Here is a 25,223-nt window from a genome sequence, read left to right as displayed (position 1 = left end):
ATTGCATTTAAAAAAATCCAAACATAATAAAAATATCAAAAATGTTTTCCTTTGTTTTGTATATGCTTCATCTGTGTTTATCGCTTTCTATTCTAGAAATGATGAATAGTTACTCTGTTAATGTTTCTCTAGTGCCTAGTTTATAGCTTGGCATTTTCTCTAAGTTTTGATTATTTAGCTCACATGAAACCATCATGAACCTAAAACTTTGTGGGATGCAAGTGCAATAACTAAGTCTAAGCTGTTGTGAAGAGATAGCAAAGATAAGAGCTACTATAATATTGTTCCCAATGAATATGATTATCGATTTTGTTCTAAAAAATGATGAATAACCTTATTGTTCCTCAATGGTAAAAAAATCCTACCAAAGACATATATGATCTTACATGATATAAGCTTTCTACATAAGCTATTGGCTTTGTGTTGAGTTTTGTCAAGTTTTGTTAATCCTTGTTGAGAGACTTGCTCCCAAAATCAAGATCACGTACATGCCACATATATATGTTGCTTCTACACTAGAAGTAAGAAAAAACATACCATTCAATTTCCACAAAAATAAATGCTCCATATTCTAAAAGTGTGATCTCTCTCTCTCTCTAATTTTTTTTAGATGAGACATAAGGCTATGCAAAAGTAAAAAAGAAAAATAAAAAATATGGACACATGAAGGTCCAAAGTATTAAAAAAATATGTGAGCACATGAAGGCTCATGAATAGGAAGAAAAGGTAATAGCCATGTCTCAAAATAATAAAAATAGAGAGAGATCATATCAAATGGAGTATTTTCATATATTATGTTCCACACACATGCATATCTTGATTTAAGAGTATGCCATTTTTCTCATTGGATACAAGCTTTAGCTTTACAAAATATGTAAGGTATGTATGCTACACATTTTATCTTACCCAAAGCTCCACATATGCCATTAAAAGTAGGATAAGAAGACAACTTAAAATATGCCTTAGTCAGGAGACATACACCATTTGAGCGACATGAGAGTACCATACGAGGAACATTGTTTTCTTTTGAAAAATATTGCAAAATCTCCAATATGAAACTTGCGCGGGATAAGAAAAATGGTTCTCAAGTTAAAGTTGTTCTGTCTCGACCGCATGAGACAAAGGATAAGGCCATATGCCCCCACGAAGGACTAAAAGAATATGGGTGAGTTTTCAACGTTGCTAATTTTTCAACTCAAGGAGAAATATGCTAATGTGAAGCATTGTAGCAACCACTAATCCACCGAGGCTAAGTTAAATTGTTTACTCGGGACAAGCAAAGGTTAAACTTTGGGGATCTGGTTACGGTGAAAATCACTAGTAGAGAAACGACTTTTGATCCACTTCGAAATTTGGCTTTAGTCCCGGTATTTTTCGCGCCCGGGACTAGAGAAACCTTTAGTCCCGGTTGGTAGCTCCAACCGGGACTAAAGGTCCCTGCCCAACGGCTACTGCGGCAGGCTTTTGCTGTAGGGGACCTTTAGTCCCAGTTGAAGCTACCAACCGGAACTAAAGGTTAACTTTTACTCCCGTCCGGGAGTAAAAGTCTACTCCCGCTGGAGGCTCCGTCCGGTACTAGAAAAGGACCTTTAGCCCCGGTTGCTGTCTCCAACCGGGACTAAAGATCTATATACCCCTTCTTCCTGCCCGAGCCCGAGCCACTTCGAGCTCAGTGTTTTTGCTTCATCGCCGGCCTCTCTTCTTCCTCATCGCCGGTAATCACAAGATTTCTTCGATTCCTCCATCGATTCTTCGGTTCTAAATGTTACCAACTTTATACTCTCATGTTTCATCAGTAGCATATCTCATTTTGTGGACTAGATATATGTGGTTTTTTATGGTGGATTTTTTTATTTGTAAGCTATAACACCCTAATTTTTGAATTTTTGGAAATAGAGCTAAAATGATTAAATTTGGAATTTTGTGTTCATTAAAACATAGGAAATAAAAATTTTCATGAAATTAAAATTTAATATAAGGTTTAGAAACATATTTGTGCATACATGCCATTGCATTCGATGTATTTGATTGAGTGGTTTTGATTTAAAATTCAAAATGGTTTGAATTGTTTTGGAAAGAAATTAAAAATGGCTTTGAAATAAAAGAAAAGAAAGAAGAAAATTAAGAAATAAATGCATTTAGGAAGGTGTAAAATTTATTTTTGAAAACTTATCAAAATTTCTCATTTATGTTTGAATTGAAAAAGGTATATTTGAAATCCTATTCAAATTTGATTTGGGTTACATTTGAATTGGTTTTGAAAAATAAAATAGGAAAGACAAATTCTCTCTTCCTTTCTCGGCCTAAAGGCCTGCTTCCTCTTGCTCAGCTCAGCAGCTGGCCTGGCCCTCTTCATTTCCCCGCATGGGCCAAGCCACCCCAGTGCGCCCTCCCCTTCTCCCTTGGCGCCCGGCCCAGTTCCCACGGCCCGCCTTTCTCCTCCCGCTTGGGCCTGCGCCCCGCTCCTTTGTTTCATCGCGGCCCAGCCGAAGCCACCGTTGCGGTCATGTGCCTCCTCTGCGACTGACGCGTTGGGCCCGCATGTCGAGGTCATCGCTTTCCTCCCGTCGTCACCGAGCTAGACTCCACGCCGTCACCGGGAATCCGTGTCCGCCCTGTCTCCTCGATGCCGTGCACAACAAGTCTTCTCCGCCCTATATAAGCCTCCCGCACCCCGCCGCCCTCGCCTAACCCGTTAGCGAGCCGCTGCATCGCCCGAGCCACCGCCTATGCCCGAAGTCGCGCCGCTGCGAGTTCCACTCCGCCCAACCGCACCCGAGGCCACCACCGCGCCGTCCCAGCTTCCCTCGAGCCCTCCATCGAGCTCGCCTCGAGCTTCTCTTTCTCCCCGATGTCTTCCCGTGCCCTGTGGTGACCGGGAGCATCGAAGCCGACGTCGTCGATGAGGTCTGGCCATGGCGCCACCGTCCAGGTACTGTTCCGGCTGGCTCTTCTCACTTCCTTCCCCTCAGATATAATCTGAGCCGGTCAGTAGAGATCCAACGACCTCCAGTTGTTGATACCCCTTCGGCCGCTATGTTTTCATAAGAGCCCCTGAGTTTTTATATTATCGAACCCGTAGTCCAAAACATGTTTATAGATTTTGTTTTCCCCATTTGAAAGCATATTTTGTTTCGATAAGGTCTTAAATATGTTTTCAACTATTTATAGAATTGCCACTGATTTTGTTTTAGCCATAACTTTTCCGTTTTAACTCCGATTTGACCCATTCAAATTGCGTTAGGTTCGTAATTTCATAATCTACATGTTAATACTACTGTTAAGTAGGTTTTCAACTTTTAAAATTTGTGGCTAGAATTAATCTATTATTTTATTAAAGGAAATCTTGTTTATTTCATATCTTCTGCGTTTTAATTCCGTTTTAGTCCATTCAAGTTGCGTTAGATTCATAGCAACGAGATCTACGCGTTAGTAATAGTGATTATCATGTCACTAATACTGGAATTTCGTGGTTTGAATCATATCTTGATGAATGATTATGCAACTGTGTTTTGTAAATAAAATATGATTTCTTTCACTTTAGTTTTATAATTCAAACTTAAATTTGACTTAAATTATAATATCTATGAAATATCTTATATATGTTTTTATATATTTAAAACACATGAAGCTAATAGTTTTATATTTTCTTTTATGAGTAAATCTTTCGGTAGATGTATCTTTTTAACCGTAGCTCTGATTAGTGTGCTTTTCACGTCTGTGTGTTTGTAACGAGACGTAGATTCGTTTCATAAACTTTCCATCTTGATTTTATGTTTGGTGTACTGTTCTAATTTAGATCTATTGTTTGCTTCGTGTATGATTGTATGGATGCTTGTGTGGTGCTATATGATCATGTCCAGTCAGTGAGGTATACGTGGTGATCAAGAAGAAGAACGTTGAAGATTAAAGCTTACTGAAGGATCGGTGTTTTAAGGCAAGTATAGCATGGGATCTTCCTTGTTGTCCTATTCACCTTTAATCATTCAATTCATACTGCATGTGTCTACCTTGACTACCACTAAGGATATCCTAGTCTTTTGTACTTGTACCTTGTCACCTATGGGGTATTGCATTGGGTAGTTTGATGCTACTGCTCAACTACAACCATGATCTTGTAACTTGACTAATGGTATATGCAATAAACACTAAAAGATGCTTTTTAGCAACATGGAACAAGGGGCTAGAGCATTGGGCTATTCATGGTGCTCTAGATTCCTCTCCCTAAGGACTTATCTATAAGTGATCATCCGGGACTTACAGTACAGCTGTGAGGGCTATATGGCTCTGGCTTTAGCCTAGTATGAGGGCCTTTTCTAGCTTGTTAGTGGTTACCTTTATGGCACAAGAGGGGTGTGTTCCGGGTTGGATATAGTGCGGCCTCTGTCCGTCAATGTATAGCCTGCGCGTCATTGTGCCTGTCGGAAGGGGAGCCCTACATTCGTAGGCCATAGAAACCTAGCGGCCCTAACTTGTTAGACGAACCTTTGAAAGGCTTCATAGTGAACCCTGCCGACCTTCCTTGGTAGTGGGTCAAGAGGTTGGCCGCCTCGGGTGAAAGGGTAAATCACGACTCATAGTGAAAGTGTACAATCTCTGCAGAGTGTAAAACAGGTATATCAACCGTGCTCACGGTCACGAGCGGTCTTGGAACATTTACGGAATAGATGATCACTAATGGTTAATGATGATGAACACGGATGATACTGATGATGAATATGCTCATTAATGATTACTGTTTATGCTATTCATTATTCATGTTTACCTGATCATGTGTTTATGGGCTTGTGAAAAAAAACTTGTTGCCACCCAATGGCTAAAAGATGATTCATTAAAAGCTAATCGTAGTGAACCAGTGTCAGCCTTTTGAGTCTCATGAACCCCATGTTATATTTGTTGAGTACGACATGTACTTACGCTTGCTTTATTTTTTCAATTATTTGGATAAAAATCCCGGATGGATACCAGATTGTTAGAGTTTGGAGGAATTAGGCTTATGATCAACCAGTCAGTTGTCCCTGTGGATTAGAGTCTTCGCCTGAAGATCGGAGTTGTCTTTCCGCTGTCTATACTCTGAGGTTATATTCTTTATACTAATACGCTATGTATTTAAGCATTGTCTTTTTGATATTACCCTTATTTGTAGCTATATGTGAGATTTGACTTCCTAGGCTCACATATGGTGTGTATCTAGTTTTGTTCTTAAAACTGGGTGCTACATAAGCCATTTAAGCTCAAAATCACTTTAAAGTTTGCATATTTGGATGAAGGAAGGTTAAAGTAGTTATTCAAAACTAGTATTCAGCTTTCATTTCTAGCATGCATAGCACACTTCATGGTTTAGAGATATAGAGAATTTTAGAGTTTTTTTTTTAATTTTATTTGTTTATAAAATGAGAAATTTATATTATATTAAAAATGAGTATAGAGAGTAGATGGCAACTTCTTCCGGGTCCTCGACCTCTCATTGGGTTCCAAAGCGACTGAGGCCGGACCTCCCTCTCATTGCATGCGGCAAGTGTGAGGAGAAGATTGTGATGGAGTACCGAGTGAGGAAGGAGTGTCCCAACAAGGGCCGTATCTTCTACAAGTGTCCGAATCGCAATGTGAGTTATTTTGTCGCATTTGATGATTATGGTTAATTTATACTTATTTTCATGATGATTGTGATTAAAGTTCTAATTTTTATTTTAATTTCAGTGGGATGGCACTGGATGTTCAGGCTGGTACTGGGAGGAAGAGTATGTTGAACACATGCAAAACTCTCTTGCACAGGCGGCTACGGCGGTTGATGAGGCAGTGATCCTACGGAAGAAGCCCATAGATGTTGAACAAACACATGATCTATCTATTTCAGTTAGGATTGGTTGCGAAATCCTTATGCTGCTGAAGTGCATTTTAGCTTTAGTTTTTTAGTGGTAGTTGGGATTGTCTATATTGTAGCGAGACTTTCATAAATTAATACCTTGTGTGGTGGCATGCATGTCATATAATTAACTAATTATGTTTTAGGTTTTAATATGGTATGTATGTCATGTAATGCAGATGAGCCGGCATTGGATGTACAATGCTGATCGCCGCTCCCAAGAGTTCATTGAGGGCGTGCATTCTTTCTTACGTGTGGCCAAGGTAAACAAATGCGATGGTTTCATGTGCTGCCCATGTGCCATGTGTAAGAATTTGAAGGAATATGCTAGCTCAAGGAGTCTTCATTCACACTTGTTGAAGTTGAGTTTCATGCCAAACTATATTTGTTGGACAAAGCACGGAGAAACTGGGGTTGTAATGGAAGAAGGTGAAGAAGAACAATGGGACGATGATGACATTATTGTTGAATATGGTGCCTTCAATGATACTGCAATGGGGGAAGCTGAAGAAGAGGTAGGGGCAGAAGATGAGCCCGCTGATGATCTTGGTCAGGCCATTCGTGACGCACAAAGAGAATGCGAAAGTGAAAAGGAGAAGATCAAGTTCGAGCGCATGCTAGAGGATCACAAGAAATTGCTATATCCAACTTGTGACGTGGGGCAGAAAAAGTTGGATACCACACTGGAATTGCTGTGATGGAAGGCAAAGAATGGTGTATCTGACAAGGGATTTGGGGAGTTACTAAAAATCCAAAAAAGATGCTTCCGAAGGATAACGAATTGGCCGCCACTATGTACGAAGCAAAATAGGTAGTTTGCCCTTTGAGATTAGAAATCCAGAAGATACATGCATGTCCTAATGACTGCATCCTCTACCATGGCGAGGAGTACGAGAAGTTAGATGCATGCCCGGTATGTCATGCATCATGGTATAAGATCAGGCGAGATGACCCTGGTGATGTTGAGGGCGAACGTCCCATGAAGAAAATCCCTGCCAAGATTATGTGGTATGCTCCTATAATACCATGCTTGAAACATCTATTTAGAAACAAAGACCATGCAAAGTTGTTGCGATGGCACAAAGAAGACCGTAAGGTAGACAATATGTTGAGACACCCTGCTGATGGGTCCCAGTGGAGAGCAATCAATAGAGAATTTCTGGAGTTTGCAAATGACGCAAGAAACTTAAGGTTTGCTTTAAGTACGGATGGTATGAATCCTTTCGGGGAGCAGAGCAGTAGTCATAGCACTTGGCCTGTTACTCTATGTATCTACAACCTTCCTCCCTGGTTATGCATGAAGCGTAAGTTTATTATGATGCTAGTGCTCATTCAAGGCCCAAGGCAACCTGGCAACGACATCGATGTGTACCTGAGGCCACTAGTTGAAGAACTTCTACTTTTGTGGAACAGACCAGGTGTACGTGTGTGGGATGAGCATAAACAAGAGCACTTTGACCTGCGAGCATTGTTGTTTGAAACAATCAATGATTGGCCTGCTCTAAGTAATCTTTTAGGACAATCAAACAAGGGATATAATGCATGCACACACTGTTTCGATGACATTAAAGGTATATTCTTGAAAAAATGTCAAAAGGTCGTGTACCTTGGCCATCGTCGATTTCTTCCTACGAATCACCCCCTAAGAAAGAAAGGCAAGCATTTTAAAGGTAAGGTAGACCACTAGACCAAGCTGGACAACCGAACTGGTGAGGATGTACTCAATATGGTCAAGGATGTGAAAGTAGTATTTAGAAAGGCACATGGCAGCGAACCTGTTCCGAACGACGCCGACGGTCATGCACCCATGTGGAAGAAGAAGTCCATATTTTGGGAGCTACCCTTTTGGCAAGTCCTAGAGGTCTGTAGCATGATCGATGTGATGCACTTGACGGAGAATCTTTGTGTGAACTTGCTAGGCTTCATGGGTGTGTATGGGAAGCCTAAGGACACACTTGAAGCACGACAGGACCTACGGTGTTTGAAAGAACGAGACAACCTGCATCCAGAGAAGATAGATGATGGACGCCATTACTTAAGTCCTGCCAGCTACACTCTTAGCAAAGAAGAGAAGGAAAGCATGTTTGAATGCCTAGCAAGCATCAAGGTACCATCTGGATTCTCCTTGAATATAAAAGGGTATAATAAATGTGCCAGAGAAGAAATTCCTAAACTTAAAGTCCCATGACTGCCACATGCTCATGATGCAATTGCTTCCAGTTGCATTAAGAGGAATTCTACCTCCAAATGTACGTCTAGCCACCATGAAGCTATGTGCATTCCTCAATGCAATTTCTCAGAAGGCAATCGATCCAATGGATCTAGCTAAACTACAGAATGATATGGTTCAATGTCCTGAATCGCGACACGAGAGGAGACTAAGTGGAAAGGGGACACTAGGGAAGAAACCATATATTAGTACGTAGGACAATTATTTTAATAAAGCACACTACACAGTTCTGCAAAACTCCTCCTTGGTGGATCCGTATATCGAGACACATAAAGAGTTGCTCCGATCCGAGTTTCCAGGGAAGTCTAAAGCTTGGATTACGCGTCAGCACATGGAAACTTTCAGCGACTGGTTGCGAAAAGAATGTCAGGGTGATGAGAGTATTGATGAGCAACTCTATTTGTTGGCTAGGCAGCCATCGTGGCATATCCTCACATATAAAGGGTACGAGATAAATGGGAATACATTTTACACAGTAGCCCAAGATAAAACGAGCACCAACCAAAACAGTGGTGTCCGCATAGATGCCACTGACCCTAATGGAAATAAGCAAACATATTATGGCCGCATAGAGGAGATATGGGAACTAAACTATGCCCCTACTTTTAAGGTACCTTTGTTCAAGTGCCAATGGGTAAAGGCGACTGGAGGTGGGGTAGCAGTCGACAACCAGTATGGAATGACAACCGCGGACCTCAACAATATTGGGTACAAAGACGAACCGTTCGTCGTTGCCAATGATGTGAATCAGGTGTTCTATGTCAAGGACATGTCTACAAAACCGAAGAGAGGGAAAAACAACAACGACCCAATCAATGAGCCAAAGCACCACATAGTTCTTTCAGGGAAAAGAAACATTGTCGAAATTGAAGACAAGTCAGACATATCAGAAGATTATGAAAAGGATGACCGAATTCCACCCTTCCCAGTGAACAAAGACCCAAGCATCCAGCTAAATGATGAGGACACTCCATGGTTACGGCGCGATCATAACCAAGGGATATACGTTAAGAAGAAGTTCACTACTATGACCGCTTGATATATATAGTGATGTTTAATAGTGTGTATTAGAGGTATTATGTAATAATTGTGAATTCATAGATGTTTATTAGGTGTTTTCTTTTTTTCTATGTTCAGATTAAATTTGTGTTTGATGGTGGGATTTCCATGTCGCTTTTGAACAATGAGTGATGAAAAAATGAAAAGATTTACGTTAAAATGATGTGAAAACAAATTTCCAATCGAAAACAAAAGTTTTAATGATTTAAATTAAACACTACATTTTTGCATTAACGAAATAGTAATTATTAATGACATTATGTTTCAATATTTATAAGAAAAAACAAAAAACTTTAGGTCACACAATTTTCCTGTGTGCAACAAATCAAAAGTAAATTCATATTCTTTTAAAACAATTTTATGCCTTGTATTTAATTTACTGTGCAATTAACAAGACTTTAACATTTTATAGAAAAAATATATAAAAAACAAATGGAGCTTGAAACGGGCGGGAAGTGAAACTGCAGCCCAACTTTAGTCCCAGGTAGATCCACCACCCGAGACTAAAGGTGGGCTGCATTTTTTGCGGCACGCCAAAATACACCTCTAGTCCCGGCTCGTAATACCAGCCGGGACTAAAGGTAACCTTTAGTCCCGGCTGGTATTACCAGCCGGTACTAAAGGTCTTTTTGTCCTGGGTGTTTACAGGAGCCGGGACTAAAGGTCCCTCCCCTATATAAGACGGTCGTTTCTTCTTCCTCCTCACTCTTCGTCTTCGTCGCCCATTGCCACTGCCGCCGCCGCCGCCCTTGTCACCGTCGCTCGTGGCCACCTCTTCGACGCCGCGCGGCTCCCGACGCCGTAGAACCCCGTGCGCCTCCTCCGCGATGGCCGGCCGACCGCCCCGAGCGCCACCAACGCCACCGCAGAACCCCGTGCGCCTCCTCCGCGACGGCTGACCGGCCACCCCAACGCCGGCCGCCCCGCGCTCCACCAACGCTGCCGGCCCCAACGTACTGTGTATTGATATATATAAATTTGTTATATATATATATATATATTAGAGAGTTATAAATTTGTATTGTTATATATATAAATTTGTTATATATATATATATATATATATATATATTAGAGAGTTATAAATTTGTATTTTTATATATATAAATTTGTTATACATCTATATTAGAGAGTTATAAATTTATATTGTTATATAGCTAAATTTGTTATACATATATATTAAAGTTATAAATTTATATTGTTATATATATAAATTTGTTATACATAGATATTAGAGAGTTATAAATTTATATTGTTATATATATATATTTGTTATACATATTAGAGAGTTTTAAATTTATATTGTTATATATATAAATTTGTTATATATATCACTTGCCAATAAATATTTCTAGAAAATAAGAAATCAAAGTTATGCTTTGGAGACTTGAATTTCGAGTGTAGTTATTTAATTAATTTTAAGCACATGACTCGATCCATTTTATAGATATATGGTTTTTATTTTTTATAGATATATCTAGTGGTGTAAAAGGTAGATGGCTGCCCCGAGAGACAACATGGATGAAGAAATGATGGATATTATCAACACCGGCACTCAATTTGTCGATGGTGACCAGCAGGATATAGATGACGGGAGTCAATACCTGGCTCTTGAAAATAAGTAAGAAAATATTGTGCAAGAAAATACTAGCGAGGTATATATATTTATATATATATATTTGAATAATATATATATATATATATATTAATATCTATCATCTATTATGTGTACACATGATATTTATTTATTCTTTTTTTATACGTAGCCCTCTGGATCGACGACCACAACGGCGAAAAGCAAAAATATTCGAGGCCCGAAAAAGCCATTGGAGGGGCGCTACATAATATCAGAATTCAATATCGAGACAGGCGAACCACTTGGTCCACATGTAAGAAAATTCATGCAACATTGTGGAGACCTTGTAAGGGACAGACTTCCGATCAGTGCCCGTGAATGGAAGCAAAAGATCAACGAGCCTCATCTTAGTTTTGTCTCTGATCTTGATAAGAATTTAATTTGGGATGATATCCTTCACTATTTCACATTGCAAGCGGATGATTATGATGATATCAACGATGATGAATTGAAGGAGCTAGTTCGAAAGTGGGCTATGAAGAAGATGGCCACATAATTCTAGACTTGGAAGAAATCCCTATACACGAAATACGTCAAGAAGAACCTAACACCCAATTTCAATACTAGGGGGGCCCGCTCGCGAAGTTGAGGCCCTACTAGAATGATTTTGTACAGTACAAGACATCGGAAGAGGGTGAGGAACGGGTGAGAAGGAACCAAGAGAATACCCAACAGAAGGTATATCAACATGTCATGGGATCAGGTGGCTACGCGACTGCTATTCCCAAGTGGGAAAAATAGAAGCGGATATTCTTGCCAAGGGTATCATACCAGAATCACTCAATTGGCCCAAACGCGCGAAGAATTAGTTTTTCGCTCATGGGGGAAGACTGGACCTAGAGACCGAGAAGCTGATTCATGGCCCAAAACTCAAAAGAGAAACACAAAAATTTTCTTATGCTCTACAAGCTAAAGCTAGTGGTGCGTTCGGGCCCAATAGAGAGAAGGATGAACTGACGTATGCCATCGGGACTGCAGAACACAGTGGCCGAACGAGAGATTTAGGACGGAACATTTCTTGGGAGCATGGTTTCCCTAACGACATAGATACCTATAGAAGCCAGCAGAGAAGGAAGGATGAGGAAGCAGCGCAGATCAGCAGGTTGGAGGAATATGTTCGTGAGTCACGGGAGGTGTTGCTTCAAGCACAGGAGCGCGAAAAAGACATGCAAGCTAGAATGCAGGAGGAAATCATAAAGCAAGTGCAAATAGCAATGAGTGCCCAAAGGCAGGCATCAGATCCAGGAATTAGCATTAATATTAGCCCCCTGATCAGTTAAAAAGCAGCTGCGCTTCCACGAAGTTGCCAAATCAAGATGACGCAATGCTGCGTTTCCCCGTGAATGACATCACTGCACCGTTTACATCATGTGAGCTACATATTCTAAAAGAGAATGCCACAATCATGGTGGCTCTCGATGTTTTTTCTCCTCTAGATCCTACCAAGACACCAAGAATCCATGGGGCAATAATACCACTTGGATATGTTAGCGTCTCAGTGGATAGAGTTAACAAAGGTTTTAGTGATCTGGCTCCTGACATTTTAGGAGGTGATGGGGAGAAGACTCTAGGAGAAGCAGAGAAGACATTCATACTATGGCGCCAGCGCTACATCATTATTCACGGGGTCTCTAGTCCGCCGCCGCTTCCTCAACTACCAGACAATAGGTGCGGACAAAAGTGAACGAAATAATTTTTTCACTATTTTTCTATTGACATGCATGATTAATAATAATAATTTCTTATACCTAATTATTGTTTTTTGTACTCACACAGCAGGGCCTCCGCCAACCTAAGTCCAATTATTCAATCTCCAGATCATCATAGTGCTTCGGGAAATGATTATGCAACGCCGCCACGGCCGCCACCTCCAAGGAGGTCTCCAACGCCTCCAAGGAGATCTCCAACGGCTGCCCCGCCTCCCTTGATGACCAAGAAGCAGCCAGCTCCTAAGAGGTCCGCCCTGCAAACGAAGCTGTTGGCCCACCAGCCGGCAAAGAAGAAAGCCTCTTCTAATCCAGTTATTCCCCAAAAACTGTCTTACGAGAAAAGTGAAAAGGAATTAAATGCTGCAGTACAAAAAGATGTGAACAATTTTTTTAAAAAAGTAAGAAAGCAACGAGAAGCGAGGGAGAACCCGGAGAAACCATACTTCTACCTACCTCCAGATCTTCTAAGAAAGAAGGTGGACCAGAAAAAACAGGAATCTCAAAAGACCCTGCCAAAATCAGACTACGACCGCTCTCTCACCAAGTCATTTGAGGCGGCGCAAAAAAAGACTAGAGCAGGGAAAGGTGTTGCACAACTCGGACAACAATCACAACAATCAGTCCCCCCTCTTGTCATTCGTAATGAATATGGTTCAAACTTAGACTTACTGGACGTCGATTTTGAGGACCTGGTTCGGTTTTACGAGGATACTGGTTTGGACCTTGCCCAAGTGCTTGCTGAGGGACCATCTGCTCCGAAAGTGGATCCTTGGAAGAAATTTGAACATGGAAAGAGTCTATACAACCCTGAGGCCTTAGGTGAACTGGATACGCAAATGTACCAGCTAAACAAGTGGTACATGGCGGCGTGTGAACGGGGAGAGACAACCTTTGTTTCTGTCAGAGTTAGAAACCAATATTACTTCCGTGGCGATAACGTTATATATGTCGAGTTTTTAGAATTACACCAACTATGCCACCTGGACTCTCTCGACAAAAGTCTCATTAGCTGCTATTGTTTGTAAGTGTGATTATTTTCTACTATTAAAGTGTATATATATAAAGCTACATGTATATATATAAATTATATATCCTCACACTATATTTTTATATATGCAGATATGAGATGACAGAACTCAGAAAGAGAAAGGATAATGATGTTGGTTTCGTTGATCCAAATGTCGTATTCAAACACCCTAATCCCCCGCCTGAATGGAAAGTTGAACTCGAGAAAAATCTCATGAGGTTCTTAGTGAACCGATAAAACAAGGACATACTCTTCCCCTACAACTTCAAGTGAGTGTTAAATAATTAATGTCGATCATCTGGACATTTGTTCAATTATTTGCTTACTTACTAAGCTATCTCCCATATATATATATATATATATATATATATATATATATATATATGTTGACTCTAGTTAATATCGATCATATTTGTGTATAAAAACATATGCAGCAATCACTGGATATTGATGGTCATCGATATGGCCAATAGTCGGTTGAGCATCTTAGACTCGTTAAGAAAAGAGCAAACAGAGTACCAAGACATAATAGATATTATCCAAGGGTAATTTGGTCTCTTTAGCAACTATATATATCCCGATCTCTTAACTGCAACAATTATTAAAGGCTAAATTAATTTTTTATTTTATTGGGCGCAGTGTTTGGAAAAGTTTCATTGAGGAACACCACATGAAACATTGCAAAGCGCCACTGGATGTAATCGCACACAAAGTAAGTACTAGCTACATTTATATATATATATATAATTCAATTAACACCATGCATGCTTTCAATTCACCGGATCTTTTTTCTCGTAAAAGTGGGTTCTGAGGCAAGAACAGGGGACCAACTACTGCGGATACTATGTTTGCGAGTTCATCATGGCGTACTCAAAAGGAACTCCTAAAGAGATCCTCAAAGTATGTTATATAAATATAGTCATATATTCACAATTTCTTTTATTACTCGTATATATAAGTAATCACGTGACCAACACATATATATATTAATATTTTTTCTTTAACTTTTATTGAAGACTCTATGGTTGAAGGAAAAAGTCATACGATGTGACCAACTGAAAGCAATTCAAGAGACCATAGCAGGATTTCTTAATGACCAGGTCTTAAACCCTGCCGACGAGTTCTACAATGACATGAACGAAACATGGAAGCCAAACCAGATGGAGTGAATTTGTTATCCCAAGGATACGATAGAATATACAATGCAAGCTTTATTTATATACATATTATATGTACATAAAATAACGTACAATATATGTATATGCATGTAATATATACGTTAGTTTCATACTTTAGTTTGTACAAAAATGTTCGAGCATTATAAGCGTGTAGAATACGTATATTATTAGCAGCGTAGAATGTGTATTCGAAAACCAAAACGAATCATCAATTGAAAATAGAAACAAAAAAACCTTTAGTCCCGGTTGGTAATACCAACCGGGACTAAAGGGCCAGCCCACGTGGCCAGGCCGGGAGGCCTCTTTAGTCCCGGTTGGTGGGCGAGAAACCGGGACTAAAGGAGGGACCCTTTAGTCCCGGATTCGTGCTCCCGGTTGGAAAACCGGGACTGAAGGGTTTTCCAACCGGGAGTAGCTTATTTCTGTACCAGTGTATCGTACTTTTATATAGTCAAAACACCGTCATGATCCTCGAAATAAAAGGAATAATAGCATAACATGAGTATATTTTTGTCAATAACAAGTTTTACTTTACTATTTTCATGTGGAACGTTACAAAATGGAGAGAAATGAGCCAGTGGCACGAAACCCTTCAAATCGAGAGGCCACCATCAATAGTGAGCACCTGCAGAAGAACAATCGAACTGCTTGAGTTGAGAAGCTCCAAAACGAAGAAAGAACGCCCTCACGTTGCATTATTCTGAAACTGGAAGCCGTTTCTACTCGCCTGTCCGGTGATGTAACTAGCGGCAGGATGAACAGCCAGGAACCCCACCAGGCCGGCAACCTCTTCTGGCCTCCCAAACCGTCCTAGATATGATTTGCATCAGCAGCATTCAGCAGCGGCAGTGTGAAATTAAATTCACGATTCAGACACCAACAGATGCTGAGAAGAGAAGATTGCAGTGCTACCTAATGGTATGGTCTCGAGCGCCTTCCTTTCCACATCGTCCCCTAGTTTGGCGGTCATGTCGGACGCCACCCAGCCCGGTGCTACGGCGTTCACCTACAAAGCCGCCAACAAGCTTAATTAGGGTATGTTTTGTTTCATTCATCTTCAGGATTCGACTTCAGGTATGGTGCGGCAGAAGCACGGATACACTATATATATATGAAATACTTGCATTGATGTTTCTGCTGCCGTACTCCCTGGCCATGGCCTTGGTGAGGCCGATGACCCCAGCCTTGGCGGCGCAGTAGTTGGCCTGCCCGACATTGTCGATGATCCCGGACACTGATGCGATGTTGATGATCCTTCCCTGATTGAGGTATGTATTGTATGTATAAGCAACCAAGCAACGAGTAATAATAATGAAATAAAAATGGTGCTAAGAAGTTAACTAATATAAATGATCGTGAGGCGTCACAGTTAGCTAGCTGCAGTTACCTTCTTCGTCTTCATCATCACGGTGGCTGCAGCCTGCTGAACAATGAGCTAGCCCAAGTTAGTTAAAGCTCCATGCATGGCAAGAGGAAGACGTACCACATGCATCCCTAGTTGACAGGCAGGACACGGAAGAGGTCAAGAAGGAAGCAAGATTGCGGAGACCTGCGCGCAGAGGTAGACGCCTGTGAGGTTGACATCAACCACCTCTTGCCACTGGGTCCTCTTCATCCGCATCAGCAGTGCGTCACGTGTAATCCCTGTTGGTTACTCAGTCAGTCATCCGATCGATCGAAACAAAGTTGGTTATTTGTGCCCAATCTTAGTGTGAAATGCAGTACTATTGTTGTTTAAACTAAATGGTTTATCCAAAAACTATAGTAAGGCAGGCAGCACGTTGCGAATGGGATAAAAAATATTCAGACCTGCATTGTTCACCAGGACATTCAGAGTTCCCCAAGCATCAATTGCCTGCGGCAGAGAAGAGATGAAACACAATCGTCACGTCACTCATACAACAGCACCAAATCGATGAACCCTGTAATGTACTTATTTGATTCCCCTATTCCTATATGAGTGAGCCAAGGTTAACTCACCGCCCTCATCATGGATTCGACGTCGGGCCTCGCAGAGACGTCGGCAGCGAAGCTGATCGCCGTCCCACCGGACCCCTTGATCTGCACGGATCGGATCACCAATTCACCATATATTTAGTTATATATATGTATATGCTGTTTTCATTTTGACAGGAGAGATCAAAGAAGAACCATGACGACATGAAAATAAAATGTATATATCACCAGTTTCACGCGTGCATCTGGCATGATATATTCATGATGAACTGTACGCTGTTGGGGTTTAATCATTCAATCAATCAGCGAATGTGGAAACAATTAATCAGCTAGCTAGCTCACCTCTCTGCACACTTCTTCAGCTTCCATGCCTGACTTGGCATAGTTCACAATCACCTTAAATCAACGAACAAGGTAAAACGCATGCATGTAATAACAATGAAACATCTATTCACATTGGAGTAGTACAGTATATATTAATATAAGTTTGCCAAATGTACGTAGCAGGTTTTCAGTAGTTTGTCACGGCAACATACACAAAAATAACCCAAGTCGTTGTACGTACCTTGCACCCTGCTTTGCCAAGTGCCACAGCTATGGCTCTGCCAATCCCTCTAGACGCTCCAGTGACAACTGCTACCGGGGCTTCAAGCCGTGCTGCCCAGCCATCCATGGTCACGGCATCTACAGCTCTGATTCGGTCGCCTCTTCTAGTCCTTGTCCTATCTACAAAAGCTGACGTTCAGATGACAGAAGCTAGTACATGTACTGCATGCTAATAAGTCATTTTTCCTTCTGATGAAACGTCAGCTAAATTTAACTAGAGGCAGTAATGCATGCACGTACAGTCTAGGTACGATAGGTTCCGTTGGTTGCCTGATGCGGATAGGGTCGCCGTCGGCCGTCCAGAGCGCTGCGGCGGCTTGAAGCTGCTGCCATGGCGGCGCTGCGGTGGCGGAGACACACAGGAGGCGGCACTTAGGCTGGCAGCGCATGATGTTGTGGAGGCAGCCATTGCTAGCTGTTGTAGAGGGACGGACTGATGATATGTTTCTTGGCAGCCACCGCAGCTCATGACGTCTTTAAAGTTTGAAGTCAGAGGATCGTTAGAGCAGAGATCGGAAACGGAAAGATGGCTGGCTGCCTCGACGCGTCGCGGATTAGATGGAGGCTTGCTTTGCATGACTGCCCTAATAACCGTTTGTGCTGGACTTGGCAGGCTGCTACATATTCGTGGATGGAAAAGATGCATGCGTTTCAACCATTGGATGGTCTCGTCCAGTACTTCTCCATGTGTTACTCTTACCATTGGCACACATCTCATAAAAACGATGTATATTTTATTCTCAAGAAATGAAATGAGAGTTAACAGTAGTTCACTTGAACTATTAATCTGAGCTCTGCAATCGACTACATTTAAAAAGTTTACTGCTAGATATATTTACCACCAGATTCATCATGCACCTTTTCATATCAATAGGAATGCAATAACATGGACAATGTACCATAAAGAGAAAACATGTACCAACCTGAATCATCTGCACAAGACATTTCAGGTTAATTATTTTAAACATTTTATTGGTCTAGCTATATCTTCACTTGCTAGGAGATTTGAACAATATCAGGAATTCCAAAATACTTTTGGTTTCCTGTTTTACTTCAGATAAGCTATGCTCTTTGGATGATAAAAGCTTGCTTTCCTCTTGTGTCAATCTAGATGCTGCACTTAGGGGGTGTTTAGATCTAGGGACTAAAAATTAAGAGGTGTCATATCAGGTGTCACATGGGGTGTCACGTCGAGCGATCGGATAGTAATAATAAAACAAATTACAAGAGTCGTCAATAACCTAGGAGATGAATTTATTAAGCCTAATTAATCTATCATTAGCATATGTTTACTGTAGCACTACATTGTCAAATCATAGACTAATTAGGCTTAATAGATTCGTCTCGTAAATTAATCTTAATCTGTGCATTTAATTTTATAATTAGTCTATATTTAATACTATAAATTTTTGTCAAATATCCAATGTAATAGGGACTAAAAATTAGGAGAAGAAACCAAACACCCCCTTAAGGGTGGAAACATTCAAACATTGATGGAAGATAATTATATTTATATGTGGAGTTAAAGTTCATCCAATATGCCCGTTCGGCTTACCCTATATTCGGCTTATTCGGCTTCTTTTTTCAGCCGGAACAGTATTTTTCTCTCACAACAATTAAGCCATAACAGTGTTTTCAGCCAGTTTCAGTCAAAATTCTGTCAGCCGAATGGGGCCAGATATTGACAAATCTATGGGCCCTCTTGATATTATGAAGTATTTTGAAACAGCATGGTTCACTACGGGACTCAGTGAATTGCCGAGTGCCAGGGGCACTCGGCAAAATCCAATTTGCACTCGGCAAAGGCTTTGCCGAGTGCTGCACTCGGCAAAGAGCACTCGGCAAAAAAAGAGTCGGCAAAGACGTCTTTGCCGAGTGTCTTTTATCGGGCACTCGGCAAAGCCTTTGCCGAGTGCCGACACTCGGCAAAGTTGGAACCGAAAAAAAACCCGAAAAAAAACCCGAAAAAAATGGGAATTTTTACCCAAAAAAAATGGAATTTTTTTTTAATTGGTGGAGGCCCCCCACCGGTCAGCGCCCATCCATCTCTGGCTTTTTTCGCGTAAATTTCACGGCTACGCGGCCGACCGGATTCGAACCCAAGACCTCTCGCTGCGCACAAACCTCCTTTACCACTACACCACACTGTCACTTGTGTCTAGATTCCGTTTTAGTTTCCAATATATTATACTAAACCGAGTGTAAATTGCTTATTTAAGGCCCTAAATGAATTCAAATCAAAAAGTGGTCAACTACAAAGTTTCATAACTTTTTGAGATCTACAATTTTCATTTAGTAAGTTTTTCCATCCGAGGTCGTTTGAAAAATTTGAATTTTAAATTTGAGAGATTCAAACGTAGTTTTGCATGATAAGATGATTTCAAATCAAAAAGTTGTCAACTACATAGTTTCATAACTTTTGGAGATCTACAATTTTCATTTAGGAAGTTTTTTCATCCGAGGTCGTTTGAAAAATTCAAATTTTAAAATTTTCAAATTCAAACGTCGTTTTTGCAGGAAAAATGATTTCAAATCAAAATGTTGCCAACTACAAAATTTCATAACTTCTCAAGATCTACAAAGTTTATTTTGGTCATTTGTTCATCCGACATAGTGGTAGTAACATTGTTCATAAATCATATATATCTCTTCTATTTTCATGAAATTAATATGAGAGATGTATATTTTATGAACAACGTTATTGTCGCTTTGTCAAATAAATAAATGACCAAAATAAACTTTGTAGATCTTGAGAAGTTATACAACTTTGTAGTTGAAAAGTTTTTCATTTGAATTCATTTAGGGCCTCAAAAATTGATTCGAAAAACTGATTTGCCGAGGGCCAAAAAAATACACACGGCAAAATACCTCTTTGCCGAGTGCCAAAACATAGGCACTCGGCAAAATACGGCTTTGCCGAGTGCTAGAAAAAAAGCACTCGGCAAACTGAGAGTAAATTGCTTGTTTGAGGCCCTAAATGAATTCAAATAAAAAAGTGGTCAACTACAAAGTTTCATAACTTTTTGAGATCTATAATTTTCATTTAGTAAGTTTTTCCATCCGAGGTTGTTTGAAAAATTTGAATTTTAAATTTGAGAGATTCAAACATAGTTTTGCATGATAAGATGATTTCAAATCAAAAAGTTGTCAACTACATAGTTTCATAACTTTTGGAGATCTACAATTTTCATTTAGGAAGTTTTTTCATCCGAGGTCGTTTGAAAAATTCAAATTTTAAAATTTTCAAATTCAAACGTCGTTTTTGCATGACAAGATGATTTCAAATCAAAATGTTGCCAACTACAAAATTTCATAACTTATCAAGATCTACAAAGTTTATTTTGGTCATTTGTTCATCCGACATAGTGGTAGTAACATTGTTCACAAATCTTATATATGTATCTTCTACTTTCATGAAACTAATATGCGAGATGTAGATTTTATGAACAACGTTATTGTCGCTTTGTCAAATGAAGAAATGACCAAAATAAACTTTGTAGATCTTGAGAAGTTATACAACTTTGTAGTTGAAAAGTTTTTCATTTGAATTCATTTAGGGCCTCAAAAATTGCTTCGAAAAAATGATTTGCCGAGGGCAAAAAAAAAATGCACACGGCAAAAAGCTTCTTTGCCGAGTGCCAAAACAAAGGCACTCGGCAAAATACATCTTTGCCGAGTGCCAGAAAAAAACACTCGGCAAAGACGTATTTTGCCGTGTGTTTTTGTTTGCCGAGTGTATTTTATTTGGCACTCGGCAAACACGGTCTTTGCCGAGTGCCCGATAAAATACACTCGGCAAAGCCTTGGCACTCGGCAAATCGCCAGTTTCCGGTAGTGGTTCTTTTGCAAACATCGTTATATATTGCATATAGAATTTCGTTAACCATTCCTGTTACTGTAGCATCTCCGGAGTGCTGCTTTTCTAAATTCAACTTGTTGAAGTCCTACTTGCGATCAACAATGACACAAGGAAATCTCAATGGATTAGCGCCAATAACACTTGAAAATGATATCTTGGAGAAAATAAAGTATGGAATTATAATTGGAGATTTTATTTCAAAGAATACTAAAACGATGATACTTTTCAGTAGAACCTAAGGTACTACTTTTATTATTTCAAGCCCCGTTCGCTGGTATAAAACTTGGCTGAAACTGGCTGAAAAACACTGTTCCATCTGAATTGTTGTGAGAGAAAAACACTGTTCCGGCTGAAAAAAAAGCCGAACAAGCCGAATATGAGGTAAGCTGAATATGGCCTTAGCATTAAAATTTGATATGTTCTTAGTAGTGTAAGAACCACATATATTTTGGAACTTTATAATTAAGCAAAAGTATGCTTTACACTAGTAAAAAAAAGGGCTTCTATTTCCGGCTGTCAACCCTTTTATTCCCGGTTATGCAGCCGGGAATAGGAGTTCGGGAATAAAGGGTTAGTAGCCGGGAATAGAAGTGGACCTTTAGTCCCGGTTGGTGATACCAACCAGAACTAAAAAGGTAGCCACGTCAGCGCCTGGGCTGACCCCTTTATTTCCGGTTGGTATTACCAACCGGGACTAAAGGGTCTTTTTTTTTCTTTTCCTGCTTATTTCAATTGATGATTCTTTTTTGTTTTAATTTGGTTTTCGAATACGCATTATCCGCTGCAAAGTAATATACATATACGCGCGCGTACTATAAAGTTTTCGCTCGATCAATGCACGCAAGCAACACAAGTAAAAGTAAACTAAAACATAATATTACATTTCATCGTCACACGTAAAGTTTGCATTAATTGTACATTTCATCATCACATGTTCTTTGGATCAATATGAAATTTGGCTTTCATCATCACATATTTGGGTCATAGTAAAACTCGCCACTGGGAGTTAAGACCTGATCATTCAGAAATCCACCTATTGTCTCTTGGATTGCTTTAAGATGGTGTGTGTCTAGGGTTTTTTCCTTCAACCAACGAGTCTTCAATTTGAGACATGAGATAAAGAAAAAGTATATATATATATATATATATATATATATATATATATATATATATATATATATATATATATATATATATATATGAAGAATATATATATATGTGTACACTTACCCTTTTTGCTCTAGACTAGTTCTTTTTTAGCACACTCTCATGAACTCGCAAACGTAGTATCCACAGAGATTAGTCCCCTGGGGCTACAGCAGAACCCACTTTACGAGAAAAAGATTCGTCATCATCCGAGCATAGGGAAATTGAACTAAGGTAGGTATATAGTACTTACTTTGTATAACACTACTTTCAGTGGCACTTTGCGTTTCATATGGTGTTCCTGACAGACCTTTTCCCAACAACTACCAAATAACATAAAAAATATTTGGACTATTAATTTGCATGCAGAGAGACTGGAATAGTTTTGCTAGTGAGACTGCAATTACCTTTGAATAATATCTATCATCTCTTGGAACTCTTTTTGCTCTTTTCTCATCGAGTCCCAGATGCCTAGAAGACCTTTCTCCAGATCGAGTTCCATCAATATCTAGTGTTTACTGCCATGTCCATTAACACTCATTAATTAGCTAACAGGTATAGTGAACATATATATATGGATACACGATCGTCGACATTATGAACACTTACCTGAAGTTGTAGGGGAAGAGTATATATTTCTTGTCATGTTGCTTCTCTAAGAACATCTTGATATTGGCCTCCGTTTCTGCTTTCCATGTTGGTTGGGGTTTAGGGTTTTTGAATACGATATGTGGATCAATGAAACCAATATCAGTACACCCTCTCTTTTTGCACTCTCCCATCTCAAACCTGCATCATATATATAGAGTGAGGATAATAAACACAGACATGTACGTACGTAGCGACTTATTATTAATTAGTAGAAAGAATCACTTACAGACAATAGCAGCTGATGAGAGTCTTGTCGAGAGAGTTCCGATGGACTAGTTGGTGTAATTCAGCAAACTCAATGTACATAACGTCATCGCCACGGAACCAATGGTCGTCTTTGATTCTGACAGAAATATAGAACTCTTTCTGATGACACGCGTCGAGGTACAAGGTGTTTAGCTTGAACAATTGTGTACCCAGTTCATTGATGGTCTTAGGATTCCATAGACTTCTACCATGCTCATATTTATGCCATTCATCCGCTACTGGCGCACTTTTGAAGAGGAAATCGCCAAGGTCGATACCTCTCATAGCATAAAAGTTAGCAAGTTCCGCCATATCCACTTCTTTATCAGCAGGTATTTCCATCATATACAACATATCTATGTTTGAACCATATTCATTAGCAATAACTAGAGGAGGGACTGATTGCAATTCTTGTTCTCCGAGTTATGCAACAGTTTTCCCTGCTTTAGCAGCTTTCTTGATTATCTTGCTAAGAGTGCGGTCAAAGTCTGATGGTGGCGAGGGCTTACGAGCTTGCCACCTCTTTTTCTGCTCAGCTTCCACCATCCGCCTTAGTTTAGCTGGAGGTAGGTGGAAGTGCTTCTGCTCCTGCTGCTTCCTCTTCCCTGTGCCTGAGAAGAATGCTTCGACTGTTTTTTTAACCGCATCATCTAACTCCTCTTTACTCATTTCACCAGGCAATTTATGTGGAATTGGCCTTGGTTTCACGGGGGCCTTCTTGGTCATCTTCGCCGGCGGGGTAGATGGAGTCTTGTTCTTCTTGACATATGATTTGTACAGCTGCTTCTTCCAAGATTGGAATTAGGTGGCCATCTTCTTCATTGTCTAGTGCCTAACTCGCTCCGTCAACCTTTCGTGGGTGATGTCTTCATGATAATCATCTGTTTGGAGCGTGAAATGTGCAAGAACATCTTGCCAAATCAGCTCCTTGTCCTTATCAGAGACATAACTAATATAGGGAGCATTGTTATTTTTTTCATTCACGAGCATTGATAAGGAGCTTGTCCCCTACAAGGTACCCACAGTGGTACATGAATTTCTGTGCATATTGTCCTAGTGGTTCGCCTGTAGCCACGTTGGATTCTGAGATGATGTAGCGGCCTTCCAACGGCTTTTTGGCCCCTCGAACATTCTTTGTGTTCCCCGTCGTCGTCGTCGATCCAGACGGCTATGTACGCATAGAAACACAAAAAGTATTATAAAATGAAGGTCGATCCAGTGGGCTACATGTATGCATAATAAATAAATGAGAGCTAGATATTGAGAAATATATACCTCACCGGAATTATCTTCATAAACAACTTCCTCAACAATATGATCGAGATTCAAGTATTGACTCCCGTCGTCTTCCTGCTAGTCATTATCAACATCGGCACAATGTTCAGTGCCGGCGTTGATAATATCCATCATTTCCGCCTCTAGGTCATCGTCTCTCGGGTCGGCCATAGAGAGCCTAAACAATTATAAAACAATAATTATGCAATTAGGGTTTCATAGACATTTCATACACATTTCGGGGCGGTGGTGCCTGCGCGGGGCGGCCGGCCAACGTCGGTGGCCGGGGAGGGTTTAGGGTGGTTTAGGGTTTAGGGTTTAGGGTGGTTTAGGGTTTAGGGTGGTTTAGGGTTTAGGGTATAGGCCACATGGTCTCAGAATATAACACAATTGATTTTTTCCTAAGGAAAAATTATACATGTATACATTAATTGATATATATATATACACACACATTAATTTCATACATATATACATTAATTGATATATATATACACATTTCATACATACATAATTTCATACATATATACATTAATTGATATATATATATACACATTTCATACATATATAATTTCATACATATATACATTAATACACATTTCGTCAATATAATTCATAAATATAATAAATATAATATATATATATATACCGGCGGTTTAGAATTAATGGAGTGTTGGCGATGAGCGGTGGTGGACAGCGGCGCTGGATCGAGGCACGGGGGCTCCTGGCCGGGCGCGGCGTCGTCGGGGCTACTCCGGTGAGGTGTGGGTGGGCGTCGGG

The 25,223-nt window shown here is 40.2% G+C and overlaps 1 protein-coding gene and 1 long non-coding RNA gene across 2 annotated transcripts; one reads left to right on the top strand and one right to left on the bottom strand.

Annotated features, from left to right (window-relative positions):
- The first annotated feature begins 5,005 nt into the window (after positions 1-5,005).
- LOC136505547 (uncharacterized) lies at positions 5,006-5,828 on the top strand. Its single transcript, XR_010771231.1, has 3 exons — positions 5,006-5,078; positions 5,429-5,606; positions 5,701-5,828. It is a non-coding gene; the product is annotated as an uncharacterized lncRNA (long non-coding RNA).
- Positions 5,829-15,296: 9,468 nt separating this feature from the next.
- LOC136505682 (3-oxoacyl-[acyl-carrier-protein] reductase 4-like) lies at positions 15,297-17,675 on the bottom strand. Its single transcript, XM_066500834.1, has 11 exons — positions 17,507-17,675; positions 17,226-17,386; positions 17,003-17,056; positions 16,685-16,765; positions 16,514-16,559; positions 16,254-16,348; positions 16,092-16,124; positions 15,829-15,963; positions 15,617-15,710; positions 15,432-15,514; positions 15,297-15,329 (listed from the first exon to the last, which is right to left on the bottom strand). Exons 1-11 carry the CDS (start codon positions 17,673-17,675, stop codon positions 15,297-15,299), a joined length of 984 nt encoding a protein of 327 aa, XP_066356931.1.
- Between the last annotated feature and the right edge of the window lie 7,548 nt (positions 17,676-25,223).

The sequence above is a fragment of the Miscanthus floridulus genome, chromosome 14 (genome assembly GCF_019320115.1).
Source record: "Miscanthus floridulus cultivar M001 chromosome 14, ASM1932011v1, whole genome shotgun sequence".
Classification (NCBI taxonomy): Eukaryota; Viridiplantae; Streptophyta; class Magnoliopsida; order Poales; family Poaceae; genus Miscanthus; species Miscanthus floridulus.
The sequence above is the reverse complement of the archived record's forward strand: the minus strand, read 5'-3'. Positions and strand labels throughout refer to the sequence as shown.

What these genes read in the sequence shown, in the direction of transcription:
- LOC136505682 (XM_066500834.1), bottom strand. Translation starts at nt 17,675, where the DNA reads ATGGCTGCCTCCACAACATCATGCGCTGCCAGCCTAAGTGCCGCCTCC. An exon ending in GAACCTATCGTACCTAGACT is followed by an intron (nt 17,387 to 17,506) that starts GTACGTGCATGC and finishes CAGCTTTTGTAG; the next exon opens with ATAGGACAAGGACTAGAAGA. An exon ending in TGATGATGAAGACGAAGAAG is followed by an intron (nt 15,964 to 16,091) that starts GTAACTGCAGCT and finishes TACCTCAATCAG; the next exon opens with GGAAGGATCATCAACATCGC.